At 46.2% G+C, this 22,323-nt stretch overlaps 1 protein-coding gene across 1 annotated transcript in view; it reads right to left on the bottom strand.

Moving 5' to 3' along the window:
• Positions 1–22,323, bottom strand: part of LOC309564922 (DNA topoisomerase 1-like) — a 95,277-nt gene that overhangs the window by 69,335 nt on the left and 3,619 nt on the right. Inside the window, exon 2 of the mRNA XM_082269618.1 lies at positions 2,966–3,088. Coding sequence (XP_082125744.1) covers positions 2,966–3,088 — 123 coding nt within the window. The remainder of the gene's footprint in view (positions 1–2,965; positions 3,089–22,323) is intronic.

The raw sequence follows: 22,323 nt of genomic DNA, 5'->3' as shown, positions 1-22,323 counted from the left end.
GCTGCGTCTCCCAGCACAGTCTCAGGAGCATGGAGGAGATTCCAGGAGACCGGCAGTTACTGTAGGAGAGCTGGACAGGACCATAGAAGATCCTTAACCCATCAGCAGGACCGGTATCTGCTCCTTAGTGCAAGAAGGACCAGAATGAGAATTGCCAGAGCCCTACAAAATGACCTCCAGCAGGCCACTGGTGTGAATGTCTCTGACCAATCAGACACAGTCGTCATGAGGGTGGCCTGAAGGCCCAATGTACTCTAGTGGGCCCTGTGCTCACTGCCCGGCACCATGGAGCTCAATTGGCATTTGCCATTAAACACCAGAATTGGCAGGTCAGCCAGTGGCACCCTGTGCTTTTCACAGATGAGAGCAGGTTCACCCTGAGCACATGTGACCGATGTGGAAGGGTCTGGAGAAGCCGTGGAGAGCGTTATGCTGCCTGTAACATCGTTCAGCTTGACCAGTTTGGTGGTGGGTCAGTGATTTTCTGGGAAGGCATATCCATGGAGGGACACACAGACCTCTACAGGCTAGACAATGGCACCCTGACTGCCATTAGGTATTGGGATATAATACTTGGACCCATGGTCAGACCCTACGCTGGTGCAGTGGGTCCTGGATCCCTCCTGGTGCACGACAATGCCCGGCCTCATGTGGCGAGAGTATGCAGGCAGATCCTGGAGGATGAAAGAATTGATACCATTGAATGGCCCCTATGCTCGTCTGACCTAAATCCAATAGAACACCTTTTGGACATTATGTTTGGGTCCATCTGACACCGCCAGGTTGCACCTCAGTCTGTTCAGCAGCTCAGTGATGCCCTGGTCCAGATCTAGGATGAAATACCCCAGGACACCATCCTCTCATTAGGAGTATGCCCCGACGTTGTCAGGCATGCATACAAGCAGGTGGGGGGCCATACAAACTACTGAGGACCATTCCGAGTTGCTGCAAAGAAATTTCAGCAAAATAGACTCGCCTGCTGCATCATTTTTCCACTTTGATTTTCAGGGCGTCTTTGAATGCAACCCTTTGTAGGGTGATCATTTTCATTTCCATCAAACAAACAATGTGGCATCCTTTCATTCCTAACATTACCCAGTCCATACCAGTATAGATCCTAACCCATTACCCAGTCCATACCAGTATAGATCCTAACATTACCCAGTCCATACCAGTATAGATCCTAACACATTACCCAGTCCATACCAGTATAGATCCTAACCCATTACCCAGTCCATACCAGTATAGATATCCAGCATTAATAATTTTCCCCATTGAGATCTGATGTTTTTTCAAAGTATTCCTTACATTTTTTTAAGCAGAGAGTATATATATCTATATCTATATATCTATATCTATGGCACCCTCCTAGATAGGTGCTAGGTAAAAGCATTGTTTGCTCCATCTGCTTATAGGGGGAGCCTGATCAGTAGTTTTGCCTGTTATATGTGTCCATGTGTGATTCACTTGGTCTGAGGGAGTGTCCCCACTGTATCCAATAGGGGAGCCTGTTGGACAGTGGGGGAAACCCAGCCAGTGACACACAGGCTTTTGTGGCTGCCCCAGTGGGATGGCACAACAGTGGTGCATCCTGGGATAGGCCATAAAAGCCAGGGGCCCATGTGACAGGGTGTCTGTGGGCGGGAAGCCAGGTCCCAGGAGGAGGGTGATGGTTTGTCTCTCCTCCTGTCAGCAAGGAGGGTGGTCACAGGCAGTCGGCCTAGTGGACCAAGTGTGTGATGCTGAGCCAGGAGGTCCAGGGTAGTGACAAGTGGAGCTTAAGGCAGAGCAACCAAGGGAATAACAGTGTCCGTGAGTACCGGGAAGCTTGCCAGGGGCCTGCCCAAGAAGGGGACCACTCCAGTGGAGAGTCAGTGGACAAGGGGCTAGCATGCACGGGAAGTGAGAAAGGGGGTGCCAAGTCAGGACCCTGAAGAGAAATTCTGTCAGGAACCTATTTTCTACTTCACTTCAGTGGCAAGGTGAAGCAGCAGCCTATTCACACTCATAACAGTTAGTGCCCTCAGGAATTGTGCATAGTTCAAGCTGGAGTATCCCACTCATCCCTTCTCCCATCCAAGTTCTAAAATAAAACAAAAAACAAATCCCCTGGACTGTTCATTGTCTGAGCCAAGTCTTAAAGTAATATGTTTTACAGACTGTTGCTATGGGTAACCCAGGGGAATCCACACTCCGCAGCTCCCTAGGGGGCAGTGCTACACATACATATATATATATATATATATATATATATATATATATACATACACATATATATATATATATATATATATATATATATATATATATATATATATATATATATATATATATACCAAGTTTCCCCATCACTGGCCTATGTCATGAATGATTCTCCAATGCCATTTAGATTTTGAAATTATGAAATGCTGCTCTCCTAGAAATTGATGTAGAAAGGAAGAGGTAAAAGGATCAGCCCATGTGGGAATGACTACCCTTCCTAATGGGAGGCCAGCAGCACAGGCTGAAGGTGGGACTCGGACTAAAGAGGATTCTGCCAGGGGAACTCCATAGTACCAGAGGGCTGCGCCAGTGGGGGACTCCATAATATCAAAAAAGATCGTGCCTGGGGGACGTCACCTTTCTGCTCCTTAGATTTTAGAAGTCTGTGACTTTTTTCCGCAAAATCACCGCAATGAACCACATGGGAAAAAAAAAAAAAGACCACTACTTTGGACAACTAGTGTAAGTACCCAAATTTGTGTCTATATTAGCTGCCTTTAATCCCCTGTTTAACATTCTTTAAACAGGGACCAGTGCTAGGAGCCAATCAGGATCTAAATACTATTCACATGTGCTGACAGGAGGAGAGCTAATAAGGGACTACTCCGTATAGTCCACCGTCCAATTAGCAGACATGAGTATTGTTCAGGTATATTTTAACCATATTTGATTGGCTAGGTTGGAGTTTAAAACTAGATTTTACCAGCTTTTCCTCTTTGCTGCGGTTTTTCCTTTCCTCCGATTTCACTTTGAAGTATTTATGCATTTCAGTAAAGTCACACTTGGCCAAGTCTGTGATCATGATTTTCTCTTCAAGAGTCATCTCCTAAAAGAGAGGTCAAAGTATATTAATCAGCATTATTCAGCCAACTCACATTAGGATTTCCAAACAAAGGCCACTTTATAGAAGACCTATACAGATTACAGTGACTCAGGCCATTTCTCATATGCTTTTCCAAGTAAGAGCACCTGTGTATGGAAGTGGATGCAAGCTCTTTATTGCTCCCTTCATATCACAGCTCTCTACCAATGCCTGGACAGCAGATGTAAAAACTGAAAAAAATGGGCTCCATCCTTTTAGCTTCCTTTATTCCTCCATCCCCCACTGCTTGTTTTATTTTTTTCTTTTGGCTATTCTCCGCAGACGAAAAAAAGACAAGCTGTATGTCAGACTTTGGATAGTAAAATAGATTCAGAGTTTTCACAGCTGCTATCTAGGAGTTTCCCTGACATGGGCAAAGGAGCAATAAAAAGCTTACAACTTCCTCTATGCACAGATCTGGTTACATGGGATATCAAGGGGAATAGGCATATGCCATTTTGGAAACCAACCCCTATAACCCAACCCTCCTGACTATAGATTTTCAGAGTTTTCACAGCTGCGATCTAGGAATTATTTGAGATCTCGGACATGGGTAAATGAGCAATAAAAAGCTTACAACTTCCTCTAAGCACAGATATGGTTAGATAGGATATCAAGAGGAATGGACATATGCCACTTTGGGAACCACCCCCTATAACCTAACCCTCCTGACTATAGCTTTTCAAAGTTTTCACAGCTGCTATCTAGGAATTGTTAGAGATCTCGGACACGGGTAAATGAGCAATAAAAAGCTTACAACTTCCTCTTAGCACAGATATGGTTAGACAGGATATCAAGAGGAATGGGCGTATGCCACTTTGGGAGCACTTTAGGGAACCTCCTGTCAAACTTCAAGATGATTGACATTATATAAAGAATTGGTTCTAACAGAACACTAGTCTCCTAAACCCTTTGCAAAGATCTTACAACCAATGTGTTGAGATTTTCTTGTGTGACTGCACCTGAAAGATCAGATCTCCAGGATTGGTAAAGCTCCCATCAGCTTTTAATGGGGCCACATTCACATTGGCAGGGTAAAAACACGACCCTTGAGAACGTCAGCTGCGCGCTGACAAAATGCGTCGAGATGTCTGATCGCAATCACGTTGCCAAGTCATTTCCGGCTCCGGGTGGAACGCAAACCGGAACGCGGAAGCGGCGTTCACCTGGCTTTCGGCTTGTATGTCTTTTATCCGCTGTTATCAAGAAACTACATTGTAAGTGTAATTCTTTCAATAAATTTGTTGTACTGATATACTTCACTAGGTGAGTTTCTTCTTGTCATCTTTATGATCTATGGGAGCTTTGAATCCTGGCATTGAAAATACTCCAAGGTGGATTTTGTATACTAGGCTTCTACTGACCCCCTATAATTTAGGGGTCTGCCATTTTTGGTAAGCAGTTTGACACACCGGGTGGTCCTACTTTTTGGTGGAGGTGCTGTTACTAGAAGAAGAGCTATCATAGAATCTTTTCAAATATTCCATAATTATCTGGACGGTGCTATTTGGACTGTTTCTGTGGTCCATTATCATCTATTGTTGGGACTTTTGTTTGCACTATTGAATCAGTCACTTTGCACTTTAGGATTACCTATTTATTTTATTATTATTTATTCACTTATTATAATTACATCAACATATATATGTGCACATTAACTTTATAGGAGTGTTGCCAATTAAGTTATTGCACCTGATATTTATACCATATTTATTTACTTGGCACCATTAATTTGCTATTTGCTACACGGCATCTATGTGCTTAATTTAAAAAAGGTGTTATTTGTCACTAGTTTTAGATTTATCTTATCTAATTGGTTGAGCGCAGCCATTATATATTATATAATCCTTCCATATCGCACGTTTTTACGTTTACGCTGGGCCTCCCAATTTTTGAATTAAACTTAAATTTTACTTAATCTGTTTTTTTCATATTCACAACTTTTCACTGCGCGGGTACTGTTGGTGCTTAACACCAATATTTTTCAATTAAGCCATAGTTTTACTGCCCCCCTGGGCACCCACCTCAGACAGCATGGAGCCCCTTGGGATCCTCCATATGCTGATGGAAAATATCACCATGTGGAGTACAGAAGGCTTTGCTTGCCATTACAGTAGGGTTCTTGCATGAAAAAATCCCCATTGGGCTGTCAAAAAAAAAAAAAAAAAAAAAAAAGGCTATTCAGGAGGTGGTAGTGTTCTGATTAGGTGCCCATTGACATGAAATGGATCAACACAAGCTCTTCACCCTGTGTTTTGTATGGACATTTTTTGCACCTTCTGAAACTTATGTTGGTGTGTGCCCATCCAATCGTATGTCTGATATTCTATTGTACGAGCCGGATCAGCACCTGATCTCATGGAGTTGAATGATTGTGGCAGACCTACCTGGAGCTGTGTATGGTGTCAGGAGGCAGCAATATTGCCTGGCAGCTTTAGAACCCTCTGAAAAACAATTCAGCATGGAAAGCTTTTCAAAGGAGCAGTAGAGTTGGCCACCCATGTGAAAAGTTCCTTAGTGTGGTCGAGGCCCCATGTTAAAGATCATTGATTGGACTTTCACTTCAGAACTGCTAATTTTCCTATACACGTCTATGGGGATGCTGGAGTTAGTCAAACACAGGTCAACGACACAGTGAATTCCTGATGATCTTATGAGCTTCTCAAACGGTTGTCAAAAGCTGCATTTACACCCATTGAGATAGACCTTAAAGAATTTTTATTCTAGCATATAATTTTAAGAGGTAATTTAGCCCAGGCTGGTTACATTGTGTAGCCCAGTAGGCTGTGGCCTAAGAGCCAACAATTCTGCAAGATCTCTTGGGCAATACATCCTGGCCCATGTGCCACCAAATGATGCTTGGCTGCTCTAGCAGCAATGACTGTATATATGTGTTATGCCCTGTACACACTATCAGATTATCTGAAGACTTTTGTCTTTAGATTTACCTTTTCTATGTAGTGCAAGGGCCTGCCGGATTGCATACAAATTGAAAGTGTTTAGGTTTGACCTCATATTATATGGTTTTGGTAAGTCTGCAGACAAAAGTCTTCAGATAATCTGATAGTGTGTACAGGGCATTAGTCTTACATTGTTCAGACCATTTTACAGCACCCAACAACATACAGATCCCGGTCTAAGTACTTGGCCAAAACAGAACCAACTCTAGTCCCTAGGAGCAAGAGACAAATTTACATCGACATTGTCAAGTAGGGGTTGGCTTGGTGTAGACTTGTGTCCTTTCTGGGAAAGTCCCTATGTTCCAGAAGGTCTAAATTGCCCCAGCAAAAAAAAAAAAAGGTACGGTTTTTGGAAAAGTCTTGCAGCTTGGGTTGACCAAGGTCAAGCTGAGCGGCACACAAAATACTAAGAAACAAAACCTTGGACCATAGCACGAGACCAAATAGTCTGTAGTAGAGGACCATCAGCTCCTAGCCAAGATAGGAAAGTTTCACCAACGCTGCCCTCATAAGATCAGGGAATCTTGAATTACCCAAACAAAACAAAAGGGTGCAAGGCTTCGTGCATTGCATTCAACACTATTAGGAATAAAAACCATTGAGTATGTAGCACTACCCTAAAGGCCACTGAACTTTTGGGTCCTTCCTCATGCACAGCCAGGCAAAAGGCATTTTCCAGCATTTACTCAGCAGTCAAAAACCAGTCAAGGGTGTGGTTTTGATTTTTGTTTATTAGGGGATAAACTTGGATAGGGATGGGAAGATTTGGGATGCCCAGATCTGTAGTTTAAATGTAACTTGAGGACTTGAAACGGTCTCTGGCTACCAACAATCACAAGGTTGTCCCCTGCAGTAAAAACAGATCAGCTCAACTGGTAAAGAAAGTATTTCAAAAGCTGAATGCATGTGGTTTCTCTGTAGAAAAATACCAAGGCACCTGGCTTCTCCAATTCCCAAGAGGTGAAGGGTAGCTGCGTTGGCTTTAAGTGTCTCTAAGCTGTCCCCTTGTAGAAAGCCAACTGCATATTGCACCTGGCTGTTTCTCTATAGATTCTGAGGTCCAGTGGCTAAAGCTGAACAGGCCTCCTGCTGGACAAGTCCCAGCGGCTCCCAGGATAGCTTCAGCTGGACCTAGCTGAGACTGAAAGGGTGTAAGGCTTCCTCTGCTGCTCTTCCTTTGGCTCCTTCCTTCTGCCCAGGGACAGAGCCCCACAGCATAGGGGTCCCCTCCAGGCAACAGGACCCTGGACTCTGCTCCCACATGGCCATGCTCCAAAATATTTATGACCTGTTTCTCCACCTTCTGGGCCATTCGCACCAAGGGATTGGAGGAGGCTCCATAAATATTCAGGCCTCATCTCTGCCCCTCTGCCCTTTAAGTTCTAGAAGCCAGGGGGAGGCAAAAGACTCAGCCCTTGAGCTCTGCCAAACTCTAAACAAGTTAACCCTGGCTCCTCTGGCTACAAAGGAACCCAACTAAATGTACCTACTGCACACAGGGGATGCTACAAGTACATGCTCACCAGAGCACATGATAATACCAGCATTGTACATAAACCTAGAAACCAAAATGGTCTTCCAGAAGATGGAACTCATGGTTCTAGCATGAGTCAAACTGCTGATGTGTTTCAAGGAACATGCCCTCTTTCAGAGAAAAACACAAAATGGCAAAACTTCTACTTGGAGAAGATGGGTTACATCCATTTAAAAAAAAAAAAAAATGAAAGTCTGGTTTAATGGACTTTTAAAATAAATGTCCCAACTTTCAAACAAAAACTTTGAAACCGAGACAATGAAGTATTGGTGCATCTGTTTCAGATACGTCACCCACTAATTCACAAATTACAATGTGGTGTGAAGCGCTTGGCTCATAAATTTATTCTAATGGATATTGACAGAAGAAATTAGCCAAAAGACAAAGAACAAAAAAAAAAAATAATAAAACGTCTAAAAGGGGAGAGCTGGGAGGAAAAATCGGACCAATTAAAAATACCATAAACGGAGAGCAGTCTATCGGAGTCAAAGGTCTCGTCCTCTATAAAAGCTTTAAACCGCACACAGTTCCATTTATTTCAAATTATTCCTCATGGCTCAGAGAAAATGAGATTATAATTTGGAGCCAAGGCCTCTTCTTGGGGCCAATTGATTCATAAATAAAAAGTGTGTAATGGGAGTTAATGTAGTGTTTTGTGCATAAAAAGTCCAACTTTTTAGCTTTTAAAGAGTCTGCCCAAGGGTGATTGATATATGTATAGGTGGGGTCCAGTGGGTCAAGTCAGCCCCTGGCGTTCTATAAATCTTGCTGCTTCAGCAGTGAGATCCCCTTGCCAAAATTTCAGACATTGTTCCAGTCCACCTGGAGGTTTCGAATGTCCCCACTGCTTCCGTTTCATAATCTACAACCAAGGGGAAAAAAAAAAAATAGGATAACGGCTTCTCATAACTGGGCAAAGCAGGTACACAGGCCCAGTAACTCAAGCACAGATACTGTATCAACAAAGGAGTCCCTGGGAGATGCAAGAAACTGTTGGTTCCAACATGTACCAAAAAACTAATAGTTTTGAGTGATCCATTAAAAACACATAATATAGCTGCCAGGTAAAAGCCCAAAACCTCCAGATTTGTTTGGGACAAACTGGGAGGACTAGAGAGTCAGTCGAGTGCTTCTCCGCCATTAATGAGAAGCCTTGGGTTTTTATCAATGAATACAGGACTCTCTCTGATTGGCGACATGGACAGCAGTAAACCCTAAATGGAAACTGAAGCTCCACACCATTGCTAAGAGGTCCAGATACAACTTTACACCAATAAATCTAGCTAACAATGACCTGTGCTTGTAATCACACTGGAAGAGGGAATGTTAAAGGTCCATTTTCCTTTTAGACTATTTATATTGTTGTCAATAAAGCCCTGATGAAGGTGGCAGTTATGGACCCTGAAATGTGTTGGGGCATTTTTTGGATTTCCCACTGATTTATTAGAATAATGTTGTATTGGGACGTATTAGTGGTGCAATGCTTCAGTTTTCATTTTTGTTACATTAAACCAGGGGTCTCAAGTGCAGCTCGTGGGCCAGATGTGGCACCTTGTTGGCCTTTTATGCGGTCTTTAGGACACTTTTCCTCCCACTGACACCAACGATTGGGGTGGGGGGGGGCAGTCCTCCCACTGACACCACCAACGATGGAGGGGGACCATTCCTCCCAATGACACCACCAACGATGGAGGGGGACCATTCCTCCCACTGACACCACCAACGATGGAGGGGGACCATTCCTCCCAATGACACCACCAACTATGGAGGGGGACCATTCCTCCCACTGACACCACCAACGATGGAGGGGGACCATTCCTCCCACTGACATCACCAACGATGGAGGGGGACCATTCCTCCCACTGACACCACCAACGATGGAGGGGGACCATTCCTCCCACTGACATCACCAACGATGGAGGGGGACCATTCCTCCCACTGACACCACCAACGATGGAGGGGGACCATTCCTCCCACTGACATCACCAACGATGGAGGGGGACCATTCCTCCCACTGACACCAACGATGGAGGGGGACCATTCCTCCCACTGACACCAACGATGGAGGGGGACCATTCTTTCCATTGCCACCAATGACGGGGCACTATTCCTCCCACTTACACCAATGATAGGGCATTATTCCTTCCCTACTGACCACAGGCATTATGTACTTTTCTTTACTGACAGCCAAGTCAGAGGCATTATTTAATCCAAACGATACCATAACATTTTCTACTTGTGTCCTCAGTTCAGCTCCTCTAAAGTCTGAAGGACAGTAATCTGACCCTGTGTTTAGAGAGTTTGGAAACCCCTGAATTACACTACAAGCCGAAGAGACTGGGGTATAGAATCCACCTGCTCAGGAACCAGCTTATTTACAATACCCATACAAGCCCACTTTCATGTGCTTTTTATGCCTTGTAGTAAACTGTATGAGGTTATTGTTGATTTGTAGTATGCTGACATCTAGTGGCAGTTTTGGGCAACTACAACTTAACTTGATTTTGCTATATTCCTCTGTCCTCCCCTCCTGTTTAGTGCTAGCTGGTTTAGTCCTGGGCTGAGCCTCCCCCACATCTTCCATGTTTTATTCAGAGAGACAGGGCTTAAGAAAGTCATCTTCTTACACTTTACTGGAAACCATCCCCCCTTTCTGTACTGCAATTTCCTGATATAAAATTGTGTTGGATTCAACTTCTGTGTCTTATTGAAGAGTTAAACTGTCTGTGGATGGTGCCAAGTCAGGTGATCGCACTGTCCTGACGACTTGGGTCTAAAAGAGGTATGTCAATGTACAAAGGGGCATTTAAAACCGAACAGGTAGTAGTATGCCAACATCTAGTGGTGGTTTTGAGCCACTACAACTTGTTTACTATGACTTTGGTACCTTCCTTTGTCCTTACCTGTTTATCCACTTGCCACCCGTATAACTTCCTTATATGCCGGCAAGGTGGCACTGCTGTGCCAGATCAGGTGCCTAGTACGTGATCAAACACCCGAGTCTGGGGCGCGCGCATGCACACTGCGGGCGACCCATTACCGCTGTGATTATACACAGTGGGAGCTGGTCTGCGGGTACCATGGATCCTTCAGCACATAGGCAAAACGGCAGTCAGTAAGGAAGCCATGGATCCTGTGTCTCTGCAAAGCACGAACATAGATCAATGTCTTGCCCTAGTACAAGCACCTCTCCCACACTACAAACACTGGCTAGGCACACAGATAACCCTTTGATCGTCCCTGTTAACCCCTTCCCAGCCAGTGTCATTAGTACAGTGAATATTTTTTAGCACTGATAACTGGATTAGTGTTACTGGTCCCCAAAAAGTGTCAGTGACTGTCCGCCTTAATATTGCAGTCCCGCTATAAGTCGCTGATCAGCGCTATTAGTAAAAACAAAAAAAAAACAAAATATCACATAGTAATGAAGTCTTCAATAAGCTAAAGTAAAAATATGTTGGGTTCAACTTTTGTGTCTTATTGAAGAGTTAAAGGGGTTGTAAAGGCAGAAGGTGCATTAAAGTAAAAAAAATAAAAAATTTGCCTGCGTGCAGCAGCCCCCCCCCCCCCCCAATACTTACCTGAGCCCCTTCTCTATCCAGCGATGTCCACGTCCAGGACTCTCCCTCCTGATTGGCTCCCGCTGCTGTCAAACTCACTTAAGACAATCAGGAGAGAAAGGGGGCAGGGCCAAACTTCAGCTCTGTGTCTGAATGGACACAGGAGCTGCAGTTCAGCTTGGGTGCCCCCATAGTAAGCTGCTTGCTGTGGGGGCACTCAACAGGAGGGAGGGGCTTGGAGCTCCAGCCAGGGACCTGAGAAGAGGAGGATCTGGGCTGCTCTGTGCAAAACCACCTGCATAGAGGTGGTCCGTATAATGTGTTATTTTAATAGAAAAGAAAAACGAGACTTTACAATCACTTTAGGCTGCCTGTGGATGGTACTAAGCAGGGCTGGCCCAAGACATTGTGCTGTCTGCATCCAAGAATGAAATTCTGCTCACCCAAAAAGAAAAAAAAAAAAAACACGCACCTCCTGCAGAGAGACATGCCCAAAAATATGAGGTCAGCTGAGAGGTATACGAATTGAGCAGCACCATGAAAGCTCCCCCCTTCCTCCAACCTTCCTGCCACCAACCAACCTCCAACCCCGGATCAGTGATTTAACATGCGGCGACAGCCGCCCTGCAGTAATGGGTGCTCCTGCCATTAAAGCATGTGCTGTTCCGGGACTGGGAAAGCCGCTTCACCCCCCGCCCTGCTTCGCTCACCAGCAGTACAACTTGTACTGCTGGGGAGCAGAGCATGCTGCAAGGGAGAGAGCCTCAGGTCCACAGGCCGTGCGCCCCCGTTTCTGCTCCTCTTAGTGTCGCCTGGGTCCCGTGGGCTAACTGGAACCCATGGTAGGGCCGGCCCTGGTGCCGAGTCAGCAGGTGACCATACTGTCTGGAAAGACCAGGTCCAAAAAAGTAGGTCAGTGCATAAAAGGGGGATTTGAAACAGAATAGCACTCCCCCCCGATAAGGCAGCACTCCCCCCCCCCCCCTATAAGGTAGCACCCCCCCCATTAGCAATAAGGCACCACTCACCCCCCCCATTAGCAATAAGGCACCACTCACCCCCCCCCCATTAGCAATAAGGCAGCACTCACCCCCCCCCATTAGCAATAAGGCAGCACTCACCCCCCCATTAAGGCAGCACTCACCCCCCCCATTAAGGCAGCACTCACACCCCCCCATTAAGGCAGCACTCACCCCCCCCATTAAGGCAGCACTCACACCCCCCCATTAAGGCAGCACTCACACCCCCCCCATTAAGGCAGCACTCACACCCCCCCATTAAGGCAGCACTCACACCCCCCCATTAAGGCAGCACTCACACCCCCCCATTAAGGCAGCACTCACACCCCCCCATTAAGGCAGCACTCACACCCCCCCATTAAGGCAGCACTCACCCCCCCCCCCATTAAGGCAGCACTCACCCCCCCCCCCCCATTAAGGCAGCACTCACCCCCCCCCCCCATTAAGGCAGCACTCACCCCCCCCCCCCATTAAGGCAGCACTCACCCCCCCATTAAGGCAGCACTCACCCCCCCATTAAGGCAGCACTCACTCCCCCATTAAGGCAGCACTCACCCCCCCCCCCCCCCATTAAGGCAGCACTCACCCCATTAGGCAGAATTTGAAACAGAATAGCACTCCCCCCAATAAGGCAGAACTCCCCCCAATAAGGCAGAACTCCCCCCAATAAGGCAGAACTCCCCCCAATAAGGCAGAACTCCCCCCAATAAGGCAGAACTCCCCCCATTAGGCAGAACTCCTATAAAAAAGCCTTATGGGTCCGGCGCTATTTTTCCACTTTCCAGACCTTCTCCCCACCCAAACAAAGACTTGTAAGGAAACCTTTGGATTTTCCTGTAACCAGGTTCCCTTCAACTCCGAGAAGATTTACTTTGTCAATTACACACCGCCTGCACAATCGCTCTTCAGTCGTCCTTCAGCAGTTCTGCCCTTTCTATGGGGTGACAAACATGAGGAATGATTTTGTTTGTACACATGCTGTGCGGCAAGCAATGATTATTTCAGGATTAAGCAATGGCAGGCAGCCCTGACGGAAGCGGCAGACATGTGAGCGGCACGGGGGGCGAGTCTGCAGAGCAGTCAGCGGCCCGGTAATGAGGCCACCGCAACACCTTCGCTCCGCGCTAAACTGCCGCCACAAACTTTCCTTTTCATCAGACGTCAATTTCAGGAGAAAATTCCGTCCAGGCAGTAATTCCCATAAACTGTCAAAACGATGTCACGGCGTACAAATAAATCGCCAATTTGCCATCAGATTTCAGATTTACTAAAATTATTATTGCCGTCATGTAGAAATAGAAAGAAATAACTTCAGGATTTGTAAAAAAATAAAAATAAAAAAATCACAAATAAAAATAGAGTTTTCAAATAGAAAGGCGATGTCTTTACTCGCCGGCTGGTTTAGTGGTAGGCGTGTCCTCGGAGATTCCACCAAAGCAGCTCCACCAATCAACAATCAGAATGCCAGAAGCCATCAGCTGTTGACCCGAGATTCCAAAGGCTTTCCTTCCCCAATACAATGGGGATGTGAATCCAATCCACATCAACCAATTAGGACCTTCACTCAGTCTTGAACCCCGATGAAGTGCGCCCCACAATGCGTTGGCTATTTATACTTTGAGATGTTAGTGGTGTTAAAAGGTTGTACACAGATCAGCCCCTGCTGCAGTGTCTCACCTTGTGACTCGCTACAAAGTTACAATGTTGCAGTCTGACCACTGTAGGAGAGGAGACTGAGGAAATTCTTCATTCTGCCTGCAGCAGCCTAAAGACATCTCTGTATAGGCAAAGCTACAATGTTGCAGTCTGGTCACTGGAGGAGAGAAGACACAGGAAACTCTTCCTCCTGCCTGCAGCAGACTGACATCTCACTCAAGGCAAAGTTACAATGTTGCGGTCTGATCACTGGAGAGAGACTGAGGAGACTCTTCCTCCTGCCTGCAGCAGACTAATGACATCCCAGTCTAGGAAAAGCTACAATGTTGCAGTCTAACCACTGGAGGAGGGGAGACAGGGGAAACCCTTCCTCCTGCCTGCAGCAGACTAATGACATCAGTCTAGGCAAAGTTACAATGTTACAGTCTGATCACTGGAGAGAGACTGAGGAGACTCTTCCTCCTGACTGCAGCAGAGTAATGACATCTCAGTCAAGGCAAAGTTACAATGTTGCAGTCTAGTCACTGTAGGAGAGGAGACGGGAAACCCTCCCTCCTGCCTGCAGCAGACTAATGACATTTCAGTATAGGCAAAGCTAAAATGTTGTAGTCTGATCATTGGAGGGGAGACTGAGGAAACACTTGTTTCTGCATGCAGCGGAACGACCTCTCAGTTTAAGCAAAGCTATAATGTTGCAGTCTAGTCACTGGAAGAGAGACTGAGGAAACGCTACCCTCTGCCTGCAGAAGATTAAGGACATCATCTCAGTCTAGGCCAAGGTACAATGCTGCAGTCTGATTACTGGAGGAGAGGAGACAAGGGAAACGCTTCCTCCTGCCTGCAGCAGACTAATGACAACTCAGTATAGGCAAAGTTACAATGTTGCAGTCTGCACTCTGGAGAGGAGACTGAGAAAACACTTCCTTCTGCCTGCAGCTGATCAATGGCTTCAAGTGGTGTAAAAACCAAAACCATATCGTTGCTTGCCAATTCGTCAATGTAATGTTTGCATTTGTTTCCTTTTCTAGGCTCTTCTTTTCATTCGGTGATCTGGCCAGGAAGTCTTATTTTTTACCAGAACAAGCTGTCCAGCAGATGTATCGGAGGGCTGAGACAAACCATTTACTGCAGGCAGGGGTGCTTACAGCAATCAGTTTTGCTGTAAAAACCTTTATCCCAAAACGGAAGGACAATGTTGCTGTCTAAAGGTGCCTCCTGTGCTCAGGGCCGGGACAAGGGGTGGGAAGGAGGGACGGCTGCCCTGGGCGCAATGATTTACTGCAGGGATGGGGGCGTGCTAACACTAAAGGAAGGGGGGCGCAGTTTGGCATCCTTGCCCTGGGCACTGGATGACCTTGTCCTGGCACTGCCTGTGCTCCTTCATCCAGAGTGGGGTTGCTCTAATATAGGTAGTGTGTTACTGGCCAGATCACCAGGTGAACAGAGGGTAAAAAAGTCTAGAAAAGTCTAAAAAAAGAAAACGGATGCAGCCTTACCTGATTGGTAAGCTGTAATATATGAAATGATTGGTTTTGGGTTTAACGCCACTTTCATCTGAGCAGAGGCCAATTCAACCAAGAAAGGGGTCAGAGCGGCTAATTAGCCGCTGGATCGCTTTCAGAAGCAGCAGAAGCGGTTATACCCGTCATGACATCACTCCTGGTCTAGGATGGAAGTACATTTTTTTTTTTATCTTTTGCTTCTAAAGGTAGAGGAGAGATGTGAGGTCGTATTGACCCCAGCTCTCTCCATAAAGAGGTCCTGCCTGTGACGGTACTAACCATCACTATGAGTGAAAGACAGATAATTAATGGTTTGGATTGCTTCAAGTGGGACAGTAATATTTGTCAACCATATCTTCATATAGAAATATGAAGATTTAATACCACCTTACACAGTCTTTTACATGTGCTTGTCTGTGAGAGAGACACACAGACTGTCATTGGCAGACTTCCCTATTGTTTGTGTATTGGGAGGGAATGTGGATTGTGCCTGTCTCATTGTTAAATGTTAATGACCTCACATTGTTCTGTCTGCCTTAAGATAAGCTTATTAGTGGATGTATATGTATATATGGATTGGCTGCTAAGTCAGAGGGGGGGAGGGGGGTTGTCCCACAGTGTATATCTTCATGTACACTGTATGGGAGTGTAAAACTGTTTTGATTGGATTGTGAATGTCAGGGCCTGTTTTTAACAAGGTCCACCTGGGCGGTAACCTTATGGGGGGAAAACTGTATAAAAGTCTGTTTCTTGTTCAATAAAGTTAAGTTATACTTCGCTCTCAATCTAGAGTCCTGTCTCTCATTGGGGGAAGCTGCTACAAGGGATTGCTATGCTCTTCATACTCCCTTGAATCATCACTAAGCTCTTGTATGAGCTTGTTCCTGCTGCACTCTCTGGGGAAAGAGGTTCACCCACTGGAACCTTGTCGTAGGTCCAGGGTGGGTAGGAGATGGCGAGACCCCAAACAAGCTGCGGCGGTTCGTGGGGTCTGCAGTGGTTATGGTGTCTGGTGGAGTGCTTGGAGCCCTCGGGAAGCACAAGGAGCATCCGTCAACGGAGGTGCCCAGTCGGGGTGCTGGTTGATCTGTTACACTGCCCTATTCCCATTACAAAGGATGTTTACATTTCTTGTAATAGGAATTAAAGTGATAAAAAAAAAAATTAAAGTGAAAATGTAAAAAGAAAATGAAGTGTCCCCCATCCCTTTGTGCTTGTGCACAGAAGCGAATGCAAGTCATGCACACATATGTAAATGATGTTCGCATCACACATGTGAGGTATCGGCGCGAATGTTGGCGCGAGAGCAATAATTCTAGCACAAGACCTCCTCTAACTCTAAACAGGTAACGTAAAATAATTTTAAAGCGTCGCCTACCGAGATTTGGTAGGTATCGTAGTTTGTTCCCATTCCACAAGCGTGTGCAATATTAAAGTGCGACATGTTAGGTGTCCATTTACTCACCTTAATCTCACATTTTACCAAAAAACTGGGATATAAACGGTGGGATTTTTTTGCGTTAAAATTCATTAACCAGTTAATACCCGCCTGCTGTCAAGTGACGGCGGAGCGGTGTAGCCATTATCCTGGGACGCCGTCATATGACGGCACACCAGAACAGCCTCTCTCGTGCGCCGCCACGGGCATGCAGAGCGGAGATCATGACCGTGCCGTGTTGCTAGGACACGGCGCAATCACGATCTCGGTAAAGAGTCAATCACATGACTCTTTACCCATGTGATTGGCTGTGTCCAATCACAGCCGGTCACATGTAAATGAGGAAGTGCCGTTATTCAGCTCTCCTCGCCTCACACTGTCAGTGTGTGAGGCGAAGGGAGCCGATCAGCGGCTCCTCCTCATAGGGGAACACAAATACAAGTAATCAGGGCACTGATCATCAGTGCCATGATTACACAAAATGTAAAAAAAAAAGAGCCATTAATACCTACAATCAGTGCCCACAGTGCCCGCCATCAGTGCCCCCAATCAGTGCCCATAGTACTGCCAGTCAGTGCCCATAAATGCCTGCTCATCTAGGCACTGATGGGCATTGACTGGTAGGACTATGGGCACTGATTTTGGACACCGATGTGCTGCCCATCAGTGCCACCCGTCAGTGCAGCATATTAGTACCTCATCAGTGCCACCTCATCAGTGCACATCAGTGAAGGAGAAAAATGTATTTATTTCCAAAACATTTGCGTTTGAAGAAAAAAAGAGACGGAGTGCCACCTCCCTGAAATTAGTTTTTGCAGGTTGGGATGTCTGGTTAAACAAACATTCGCTTCATGGAGGTATAGGGGAACATTTTGATAAAGGTGTTTAAACCCCAAAAGCGGATGAGTAACAAAATTACACTTTTTTAAAAAAGGTTTGCGCATAACTTGTAATCTAGATAAAAAGGCAAAAAAACGGGATGAATATATTTTTCCTGAGCTGAAGTGAAGACCCTCGGTGGATCGGCCAAAATGAGCCGAATACATTGTCTTATGCCAGTTATTTTATGATTTCGCAGTCATACGGCTTGTAGGCAACAAATCTTCCACCTCCGTACAAAACAAACCTGAGGCTGGAAAATGGGAGAAAAAAAAAAAAAAGAAGAATTATGTATTCGTGTTTGACAAACGCTACATGCCACAGGTGAGCGCTTCCGATCCAAGCAGAATAGAACTCAAATCTCAACTCCTAAAGCGTAACAACGTTTGTAAAAAAAAAAAAAAAAAAAAAAAGAAGCGTATTGCTACACAAAAGTTATTGTAATTGAATGTTATTAACCACCTCAATTTCACTTTTACCCCCTTAGTGCCCAGGTAAATTTCCGGTGGACGCAGCTGGTGACAGATTGCTCCTCATGCGAGGCGCAATCCTGGACAACGTCGTGACGTCCACCCAGATCAATGAGAGGCCTGCCCAGCCGTCATTTTGTTATAGGCAGGGTGGGAACTGGTTAAAAATTATCTTTCCTTTTCAATCTGCAGCAAAGTGGTATACAGAACTCCCCCCCCCCCCCCCCGCCAATGTAATTTTCTGCTTGTGTGATTGGCTTACTGAAGTCTGCACTAAGATACAAGTCAGATTTTGGGCATCCCCTGCAACACAGATGTCATTTTTGGTGAGAAATCACGTCTAAGGGGATGCAGACCCTGCCACTTTGCTCACTAGAACCCTGCAGGTGCAGCAGCTGATAATTGTAAAGTCACTCCTATTCACTCTGCACATGGAGACAGAAACAAACAAAAGTGGAGTTACTTTTTTTAACCAGATGTACATGACCCCAAAATAATTTTCTGGATTTCACGCAAGAGGTCATTAGTGCCCAGCCAATCACAGCAAATCACCTGTCAGGAGTTCTACTGTGCAGAGAATTACAACCAAAAACTTGCAAAACGAGTACATGACTAGGACAGGCAAATGGTGGAATAATCCGGTCACTTGCAGTTTAGTAAAAGTGCAAAGTAGAATCAAATAATGCAAAACCGATTCAGAATGGCAAAGAGCATGCATATACTGTATGTAGAGCGAGTAGCACCCTCCGAGGTAGGTGCGGGAGAGAGAGTATAGTTTTGGGTCCTGTCTGCTTATCAGAAGGATTGCCAGGTAATCTATATTGTTCTCTGCCTATCAGAGAGCAGGATCTGCGAGTGAGGTCTGTTCAATGTGGTCAGGTGCAACTCAGTCCATCTGCAGAGTATTTCACACTGGTCCAATAGGGAGGCATATTGGGGCATATTGGGACAGTGGGAGGAAACCTGACAAATTAGTACAGAGGCATTTAATACAGCCCTCGTGATTGGCAGAGGAATGTGCCTCAGTGCATGATGGGTTACTGTATAAATGCCAGGATCTTTTGTCTGGATAGCGGAGTCCCGGAGAAAGGGGGCGGCTGCCCCTTCTCTGTAGAGGTGCCATGCGGCCTCAGGTAGTCGACCTGAGGGGCTAAAGAGCTAGAGAGGAACTGAACCCGGAGGTCCTGTAGAGCTGACTGGAAGGGAGACAATGGAGGACCCGATTCTGCATACAGTGAGTACAGATCTGTGTAAAGGGGGCCTGACCTGAGGGGGGCCAGCCTTGCAGCTAGAAGAGTCAGTGGACGGGTGTCAGTAAAGGGGATGCTAGAGTGACCTGAAGATAATTTAGTTCACCAAGTCTATTGCTGGCGAGAGAACAGACGACTTAACCCTTTCCATACAAGTGGCAGTATGGTCTAAGTAGTGCAGCTGCTTCCACAAGAAACCTGGTGAGGCCAAGTGAGAGTTGTCCTTATCTACTGTATATTGTTCCAGTTGGAGTATCCCATTATTCCCTTCTCCCATCCAAGTTCCACAATAAATATCAAACACCCCTGGACTTTGAATAATGAGCCATTTGGAGTAAGGATGGATGAGTGACCTGTACTAAGTGACTGTCTGCAGGTAATCAGAGGATGCCCAACAAGTCCTCATACAGCAAGCTCTATGGGGACAGTGCTACAAGTAATACATTCAGCTAGGTGCTTGGCTAAAAATGGAGAGTGAATTCAGAGCCCTGAACAGGAAGAGTTCAATGGACAGTCAGGCAGCACTGCACTGTGGGAACTGTAGTCCAGAGTCTAATGGACATCTTTGCTGTCAGAATTCAATGGCATAGCAGGAGAGATCCCTGCACCCTGCAGCCTCATCGTCTGTGTTGATGCAGGGGTCAGAGTTTTTTTTTTTTTTTTTTCAGCCCGCTGGTTGAATGACCAAAAAAATCTGTATACCCAGCTTTAGTTGAAACCTGAAGTTCTCTGCGCCCCAACCCCCCCCCCCCCCCCCCCAAAAAAAAAAAAAAAAACACCTAGAACACTGTTGCAGGGGTTACTACTTCTTTCATAGAAGCATTACTATAAGCGATTAATGAAAAGTGCTCCATCAATAGGGGACAGACAGATGAATAAAAGGTCCTCCATTCATGGATCGATTTTCATGAATTGATGCTATAGTACAGCTTATACGAATGAAGGAGCGAAAAGGGCTGGCATGGTTGGCACTCTTGACAAATTCCTATGGCAGGGGTCCAGCTGCTGTAACCTTATCGTTGCTGGGGTATGGAAGGGGGGGGGGGGGGGGTCAGGACTTCAGATATCAAGACAAGTCACCAGCACAAGGGACTTTCCTCACTGAATGTAGGACGTGTCCCTTGGGCTGATATTTTGTATGTTGTACGATAACACCGCCATTCAGGTTAGTGATGGACTATACACTGCTGCACCCAGGATGCCTGGGGAGAGAAAAGATGGCTGCAATTACACTTCCGAGCCCGTCTTGGCTGGCACATGTGCAAGAGCCCTGAAGGTTTAGTGAGCCGATGATCGATACCCGCGTTTTACCATTAACTAAGCTCTCAACTATTTCCCACAAGCTCTTTATTCACCACTGTTACAGTACATATACAGTTCATCAGACCAAGCCACCTTCTTCCAATTGCATCCATCAGACACCACCTTCTTCCATTGCTCTGTGGTCCAGTTCTGATGCTCACATGCCCATTGTAGGTACTTTTGGATGTGGACATGGCTCAGTATGGGCTCCCTTACCGGTCTGCAGCCACACAGCCCCATACGCAACAAGCTGCAATGCTCTGTGTGTTCCGACACCTTTCTTTCAGAACCGGCATTCACTTTTAGCACTTTGAGCTCCAGTAGCTCCTCCTATTGGATGGTATTACATGGGCAGCCTTCCCCCCCCCCAACTATATCAATGAGCCTTGCCCCCTTAATCAATGAACCCCCCACCACCAATGAGCCCCCCTCACCTCCCATCAATGAGCCCCCCCCCCACCTCCATCAATGAGCCTGAGAATGATCAACTGATTTGAATTGTGTGCGAATAGCTTAATAGTTAAGGAGCGGGTCGGGAAGCCAGCACGGTGTCCTTAACTCATGGCTAATCAGCCGTCAGCGGCCTTCCCCGCTGAGACCTGAAATGAAAATAGAATGCTGGCAGCTTATCCAAGCATGCAGCCCGGCAGACTGGGACGGGGGGGGGGGGATTTGGAGAACAAGCTCTGCCCCCACCTAAAAGCACCTTGTCTCTATGTTGACAAGAGGACACCCTGGCCAGTGGTTATGAGGCTCTGCAGGCAGAGGGCTCACCAGAATCTGAAAAGCCCCCTATAACGAGTGGGCTCCCAGATTTCATCCCTCACCCCCCCCTATGTGAATGAACAGGGGTGAGGCAGAGCCCCCCCACTGCCCCAAAGCACCCCTCCATGTTGAGGGCATGAGGGCATGTGGCCTGGTATGATTCAGGAGGGTGGGGTGCTTGCTGCCCCCCCCCCCTTTTCCTGCCAGGCAACATGCTCAGATAATCTGCCGCGATTATTCTTTTGCTTACATTTCAGCGGTCAAGCAGCTATGCAGCTATTCTTTACACAGAATTAAAACCAGTTGATCATTTCATCAACCGATCAGAATCGTTTGGAATTAGTTAGAAAATGTGTTAGATAACAAAAAGAATTCCCAAACGAACCAACGAAACTAAATTGGTAACAGAACAAATCTATCTGAAACTAAACAAAGGTTTCCGGTTCTGCACGTCTACTCACAGCTCCCAGTTTGGAGACAGGAGGTCTCACCCAGAGGTTAGAGGAGCACCAGACAGGCGTCAAGAGACAGAAGGTCTCAACCCAGGAGTCAGGTCGGCTCCTATTGGGGTGTCAGAAGAACCCCTATCCCGAGGCTAGGAGTGGGCTGTGCATCAGGGTGATGCGACTAAAGGCTGAGTGAGCCGAGAGAATCAGGGGAGCTGGACAATACCATCAGAGGAACTGGTAAAAAGAGCAATGGTGCTGCTGACAAGGGATCTGCATTTTGCTGATGTGCAAGAACCCCTGTGTGGGCAACTGATGTCTAACACAATTTGGAATGGTGCAATCCATTGGTAAAGCAATACCACGTGATCTATATTTTTTATATGAACAGGAGTGAGGCTTTTCCTTCTTGTAGCAC

Source organism: Pelophylax lessonae (genome assembly GCF_965119305.1).
Source record: "Pelophylax lessonae genome assembly, chromosome: 10".
Classification (NCBI taxonomy): domain Eukaryota; kingdom Metazoa; phylum Chordata; class Amphibia; order Anura; family Ranidae; genus Pelophylax; species Pelophylax lessonae.
The sequence above is the reverse complement of the archived record's forward strand: the minus strand, read 5'-3'. Positions and strand labels throughout refer to the sequence as shown.